This window comes from Rhipicephalus sanguineus, chromosome 5 (genome assembly GCF_013339695.2).
Source record: "Rhipicephalus sanguineus isolate Rsan-2018 chromosome 5, BIME_Rsan_1.4, whole genome shotgun sequence".
Taxonomy (NCBI): domain Eukaryota; kingdom Metazoa; phylum Arthropoda; class Arachnida; order Ixodida; family Ixodidae; genus Rhipicephalus; species Rhipicephalus sanguineus.
In genome coordinates, this window is record NC_051180.1 from 137,600,053 (window position 1) to 137,607,118 (window position 7,066).

A 7,066-nucleotide genomic window follows, 5' to 3' on the forward strand; every position below is an offset into this window, starting at 1 on the left:
CGTCATTGGTGTCACTTTGAAACTCCCGCATAAAACCATGAGAAACTAGTGCCACAGCGGGGCAGCGCCTAAGATCACGTGCACTCAAGCTTTGGTGTCGCTGAGAGCGCAGTTTTCAAATCGGGGCCCCGTCGCGCACGGTTAAGATTGAAAGGATGTAGGTGCTTTGGTATGTTAAGCCTGTTAAGCGCGTGTCACTGAGGGAAAAGAAAAATGCATTCCTGACCTAAGCAGCCAGAACTACCTTGAGAACAGCCCGACAACAGAACAATGAACCCTGTCAGGTGCCAGTCATGGTATCGCGTTTGCCCCGCAAATTTTCTGTGACGTTGACAATACTCGCTACTCGTGGGAACATCACACAGCGCCTGATCTACATTATACCAGTGGCGATGTTGCGAGGTGCTGCCAACTCAGATGAGCACTCACGCTCCCTTTAAAACCGAATTAAAATATCCTTGTAGCCATAAGTTTTGCAAATAAGAAAAAGCCTCTTAACTTTCCATATAGATTAGCAAATTCGGAAATCACCAAAAATAATGAGGTAAAATACTTGGGAGTTATATTAACGTCCAACCTAAGTTGGGAACCGCATATAGCGACTATTTGTTCAAAAGCGCAAAGAAAGCTGTCGTAGAAAACTACGGAACGTTCCACCTGAGGTTAAGCTAACCGCGTATAAGACACTGATTAGGCCCGCACTAGAATATACTGACATCATTTGGAGTCTACATCACAAAGTTCTCATCAACAAAATTGAGCGAGTCCAAAATTCAGCAGTCCGATTTGTGTTTTCAAGTTATTGCAGGCATACCAGTGTTACCGCTCTGCGTAAAAAAGCCGAACTGTGTTGTCTTGATCAACGTAGAATAATTTCCAAACTGAAATTTTTGTATAATTTGTATCATGGAGCATTATAAAATATCCAGAACAGAACACCTCCTTGAACCCCACAGACACTCCTCAAGAACTAGCCACAACAACGGCCACAACAACGCCACAAAAGCCACAACAACGGCTGCCTAAAAGTCACATCAACATTCATAAAAACTGTTTTTCCATCATCAATAGCATACTGGAATAGTCTCCCATCATCTGCGGTGAACTGTGAAACGGTGGAATCTTTCGCTCGGGAAATCGGCGATATCTTTTCTCCTAATTAGTATGTTACATTTTTCGTGCTCTCATGTTATCTAAGAAATGTGTCTTTGAAACTGTTGTTTACATGTCATCCACCATTGAACTATTATCTAGAATGTATTCGTCACTTTCGACACAATTGTAACCATTTTATGTGCTACCACTCCTGCTTGGACGGAGAAGGTCTGCAGTATACTGAAATAAATAATAAATGCACTTGATCGTCACAATATTTATGGTGTGTTAATAAATGCGACTTGTACATACGCCAATGGCTCAGCCTTTTCAGTTTTGTTCTCTGAATAGTTTTGTCTCAGAGATGCATTTAAGTGCCCTTTTAGGATGTGCAGAAAATTGAACCGTAATTTTCATTTACATTAGCAAATTATAGTGCTCTAAATATTTCGCTTGAATGTAGCCTCTGTAGCAGAAATGCAGGTGCACTGTAGCACAAAAATATTTTGTGCCATATTGTAGCAACAGCTCAATACAATTTATGTAAACTATTCATAAATGACCACTTTGTGCACCTGAATCATGTGCATGAATGATAGCTGCATATTTATTATACAGAAAAAAGACAATCTAAAATACATGACCTCCCCACCTCCATTGCAAGTAACCCTGACTATATGCAATAAAATAAAAGAATCACAGATTTAATGACTAAATGATAAAATGAAATGAGATTAAAAGAAAAAGAAAGAAAACTATTTTATAATAAAGAAAAAAGTAGGCGTGTGTGCGAATAGTGAAATTTCATCTCGAGTCGAATAGTGCTGAATGTTAGCCAAAAATATCGAATACGAATATTTTATTCAAAATTAAAAGAAAGAACAAAGAAGTTAAATTCTGCTCATGTCTTCGCACACAACGTGGTCAGTGGCTGCTACCGAAAGACTGCAAATGGTTATGCACAAACACAAGCGGTTCCAGATGAACTGGCTTCAGGCTCTGGCCATGATGTTACGGTGTTTCGTGCAGTTGAAAACATGCACCCACGGGGTACCCGAGTAGCAGGGATAGGAAGGTATCGCGAAGCAATTTTGCCGATGCCTGGATAAGGTGCAGCTCCACGCTCTTGCCAGTATTTCGAAGGTTCGTCCTTTCTTGGGATCAGGGGCTCATTGAAGTATTTTTGGACCTCTTGACCATAAGGTCTGAGCTCAGTCTGCTGGTTATTTTTGACGCTAGCAGTTCGGCAGCCTACCAGACCTGGCCTTGTTGAAGCCATCACGTGTGGAAATGGCATAATCTTTAAAATAATTTAAACATGCGCTCGATTCTGAGCCAGGATAATGATGAAAGTTTTAACGAAAGGCCTAATGTAATGACGTTAGCGTTAGTTTTAGCCACACCAACCAACCAAGTTACACCATTGGACTTGGTCGCATTTTAGATATTCGTCCTGTCGAATTATTCGAAACTTCGAATACTAGCTTTTCGAAAATCAAATCGAATTTTTCGATTCGAATTCGAAACTCGAATATTCGCACACCCTAGAAAAAAAATAATCTAAATTGCAAGTAGCCCTGACTATAACAAAGAAATAAAAGTATTACAGATTTAATGACTAAATTATAAACTGAAATGAGACTAAAAAAAAGAAAGGAAAACTATGCCCCATATTCCATTACTACTTCCATCAGCTTGACCTTCATTTCCAGCTGCCGCTCTTCAGGTACCTTGGCCATGTACTTCGCGAGGCACAGGCCAAAATGTTCGTGCTCATTGCGTGGCTCGGTTCTTTTGAGAGTTTCGCACAAGTCCTGCACATTTCGTGTGATGCTGTCGACTTCTTCGTCGTTTTTGCGCTTCCGATTTTTTCTCTGAGCTGGAGTGGAAGTCACATCAACGACTGCAGGTTGTGGAACAGTTGTTGTTGCTGCTGGTGTGTCTGTGTAGACCACTGAAGCATCATCCGAATGTACAGAAGCTTCTGACATGGTGTCGAAACAATGGTCATCAAATTGGGTGACGTCACCCAGAAGCTCCTGTACACTCGGGCCGACGCTGACTGCAGGGCTATCAAGCCTCGGTGGCTGGCTGGCAGCCTGCACCTGGCTTGCAGGCCTTAGTGGTGCACCCAGGCTAGAGGGCAAGCTGGCGGCGCTCTGCCGTCTTGCACCACTAACATAATTTCCGGATGTCCTGCATACAGCAAAAGATGAACTTTTTTAGACACATTGCGAACTATTATACTGTGAACTCTTTGTGCACTGAAATAGAATAAAGGATTAAACTGCAATTCCACTAAGCACGTCTCTTGGTATTTCACACTCTGCCATACCAGTAAGACATTGCTATGTCTGATTTTGCATGTTTTGTTAACATATATTTACTTGCACTTTAATTAACCTTTGCGATTTGACAGCCAAAACCATAATATGGTAATGAGGCAAGCAATGTGTAGGAATCTGGATTAATTTTGACCAGCTCAGGTCCTGCTATGTGAACATAACTAAAAGCATGTTAATGCATTTGCATTTCATCCACGTAATCTACAATTCCATGGCATCAAGCGCACGGCCGACAGGGACTGTTGGTGGCAAAACAGACAAACGTGCAATATGGGTGACAAGCTCTCCATAAACGAAAAATATGATGAAGCATATCATCATTAAAGTTTTCGAATAGGGTCTGCAGTGCTTTGGACACTCCCCCTAGTCTAGGTCACTCTAGTCCGGGCCAAGAGCCGTCGCTTCAGTGGGTGCCGTCATGTTTGACGCAAAGCTTTTGGGTCAGGTTTTGGGGCTCCCGCTAAATTGGAGATATAGCATCCCCAACGCAAAACCCAAACGCTGTTTGGGTCTCGCGCATGCGCAGTGGCCTCGACGCTATTTCTTTGGGGCCCCTATTCGAAAACTCCCTGTTGTTCCATATATCTATTCCTAGCGTTACCAGATTTCATTCTGCAATGTCCAGCAACCACTCCCCAATGGCCCCAATCGTTTTGGGGCCCCCATTCGAAAACTTCCTATTAACTAAACGTGGTGTACGGATGATCCGGATGTTTTCAGTTTTGATTTTATTCTTGATGGCGACATTAATATTAATATGACAAATAGGTTTCTCTGAGGCAAAACTCTGCAGTGTACTAGCAGCCAATGGCTTAGTGATTGTAATCAACCTACTCAAAAAAAAACACTCACCATTCCTCTTCTGTAATCGAGAATTAATTTTACAAATATGAATTATAGAAATGTTAGAGCTGTTATATTTGCTTATAACCTCTGTGATCACCTGTGTATATATATCTATTGCAGTATATGTGCACGTAGTAAGAGGCACAAATCAGCACACTTTGGCCACATGCCAAACATTTCTAGATTTTGTGACCAAACGGAATGTTTTTCTTGGGAACATACTCCATGCCAACATGAACTGGGCCTCTGAAATATTTCGTCGAATTCTAAAGCCAATATATACAATCAATTTTCCTGCCATCTCGATAAAACAAAAATATTACTTAGCTTGGATAAGCTCAGACCTCCTTAAAAAAAGCGAGGTGAATATGTTATGTTGTAGATTCTAAGCTTTTCGTCACTTTCAATCATGCCGTAGCAGTTTGCATAGAAGGAGGGTAAAATATAATTGCCCGTAGCTGCTCCGATACAAGGTGCGTTAAGTTATGGTGCGAAACATTTGATGATGCTGATGATGAACTAAACGCTGGTAACATGCGACAAAACCTTTTCAGGGTACCTTGGAGTAGAGAAAAAAAGTGAACTTGTATGATGCGAAGGGGACTCTCTGGGAAGATACACAAACACTTGTTCTTCCGTTTGATAACACAAATAAACAAAGAAAACTACATTAACACCATTGTGTATGTAAAAGGTTTTATGAAGGTGTGTAATATGGAATAACAGAGAGCTGAGCTAGTTAGTAAGTACTCATTCTAAAAAGACGGGGGCGTACAAACACGGACACAGGAAAGAAGTCGGGACACCACAAACGCTTACTGACAATGGAAGAGACGCACAACGGCGTAAAAGAAAGAAGGCACGAAAACTTAACTTTGCATGCCCATGCAACAGGCGAACCTATCAATCCGGCACGCGTGGAGGACTACGTGGAAGGTAACTATTAAGGCATTTGATTTCATCTTTATGCAAGTTAATTAACGGTTGGCTCACACATGCGCTGCCACTATAGACTCGTCTATTCTCGATATGCCATGCTTCAATCATCAGGCGCGTTTCTTCATTTCTATGCTGGTATAACACTGCGCATTCATCGAATTTTGGCGTGCACTTACAATCTCGACAATGTAAAGATAGATTAGAAGGTGAGCCTCCTGTTAGCGATCTCTTATGTTCCAACAATCTCTGGTTAATGCATCGACCCGTCTGTCCTACGTAGAAGCGGCCGCAGCTGAAAGGGACCTTATACATCACACTTGTACGGCAATCAGTGAATTTGTTGGTGTGTTTTACGAAACAAATATCGGTCCGCTTCTTGTCTTTCACTCGCTCATTCTTCCTCTGCACAGTGGCACAAATCTTACCTAGCTTATTCGCAGCCGTGAAAACAACATTAACGCCGCATCTACTTGCTACTTTCTTTGGCCTGTGAGATACGCAATGAATGTACGGTATACCTACGACACGTTTCTTCCTATCGCTTTCTGCAACCATGCTCGGACTTAACATGATGGACTTCTTTAAACGTTCAGCGACAGTGGCCACTGCATCACGACGATACCCTACATCTAAAAAGCGCGTAATCTGTGCGTTGAAGCTCTCATTTTGTGCTCACACGACTTTGTGAAGGCTGACTTAAGGCGTTGTGCATCTCTTCAGTTGGTAGTCAGCGTTTGTGGTGTCCCGACTTCTTTCCTGTGTCCGTGTTCGCACGCCCTGTATTTTTAGAATGTGTAATATGGTTGTTATTAATGTTAGTATTCTTGGTACTGTACTGCTTAGATTACTACGGCTGTTGAAATGGATCATTTTAAATCATTGCACATTGTCTTGGCCACATATAACAGAGTAATACACTGCATTCAATATATGCATATCTGAACATTACAGGATTTTTGGCATGGCACATGATTTCTGTGCAAAATGACGACTTTTACCAATGCTCATGACAACGACTAATAAGACTTACGCCCTTGTCTCCATCGTATCCTTTAGGAAGAAAAGAAGTTGGAAATATGGCCACGTGATAGTGGCAGACTCCACGTCGTCCAGGCCGGCGCCGCTTTTGTTTCCTTTTTTACTAAGAATGAGCAGTCGCCGAAACTTGTCCCGCGTGGGTTTCCAGCGCTTTTGAACAAGGTCGATGGCCTCTGCGCAATGGTAAATTACAAGATATAGCAGCGCTGATGACAGTCGCACGAAAGACCACGTGCTAACTTACCATCAATGTTGACACCAGGCAACACGGCTGTAGCGACCTCCCGCCACATCGCAGCCTTCACTAATTTGTCCTTGTCGGTGGCTGGCCATCCACAAAGGTGGTCGCTGCTCTATTGCAGCTATGAGCATTTCATTGTCCATAATGGCCCCGTCCATTGTGTTAGCGCGTCACAGGATGGCCGTAAAGCCGTGAAATAAAATACAATAGAAAAGAACGCTACGCACAGTTAAAAGGAAAAAAAGAAGTTTACATTTAATTATCAAAAACTTATTTACAACGCAATATTCATTCGCACATCCGCACAACTCGCACCGCTCACACGCACAACCGTTCAGATCACTCGCACTTCGCAGACTCTCCTCGTCACTCGCTCTTCTCCGTCTGTCTCGTCTTTCCCGCGCTTTTTTCTCCCCTTTCCCGGCCACAGGTCCGAGCACAAAAAAGCGCACGTTGGCACAAACACGCATACACACACACACACGCACGCACACATATGGTTCCACGAAGCCGGATGGTCTGCGCAGCCGGCGAGGACCCAATCCCACGCATCCGGGGAAAC

At 42.8% G+C, this 7,066-nt stretch overlaps 1 protein-coding gene across 1 annotated transcript; it reads right to left on the bottom strand.

Moving 5' to 3' along the window:
* Nucleotides 1-2,500: 2,500 nt before the first annotated feature.
* On the bottom strand, nt 2,501-6,390 carry LOC119392971 (uncharacterized). The gene is made up of 2 exons (XM_037659862.2): nt 6,256-6,390; nt 2,501-3,291 (listed from the first exon to the last, which is right to left on the bottom strand). Exons 1-2 carry the CDS (start codon nt 6,267-6,269, stop codon nt 2,757-2,759), a joined length of 549 nt encoding a protein of 182 aa, XP_037515790.2. The 5' UTR covers nt 6,270-6,390; the 3' UTR covers nt 2,501-2,756.
* Nucleotides 6,391-7,066: the final 676 nt, after the last annotated feature.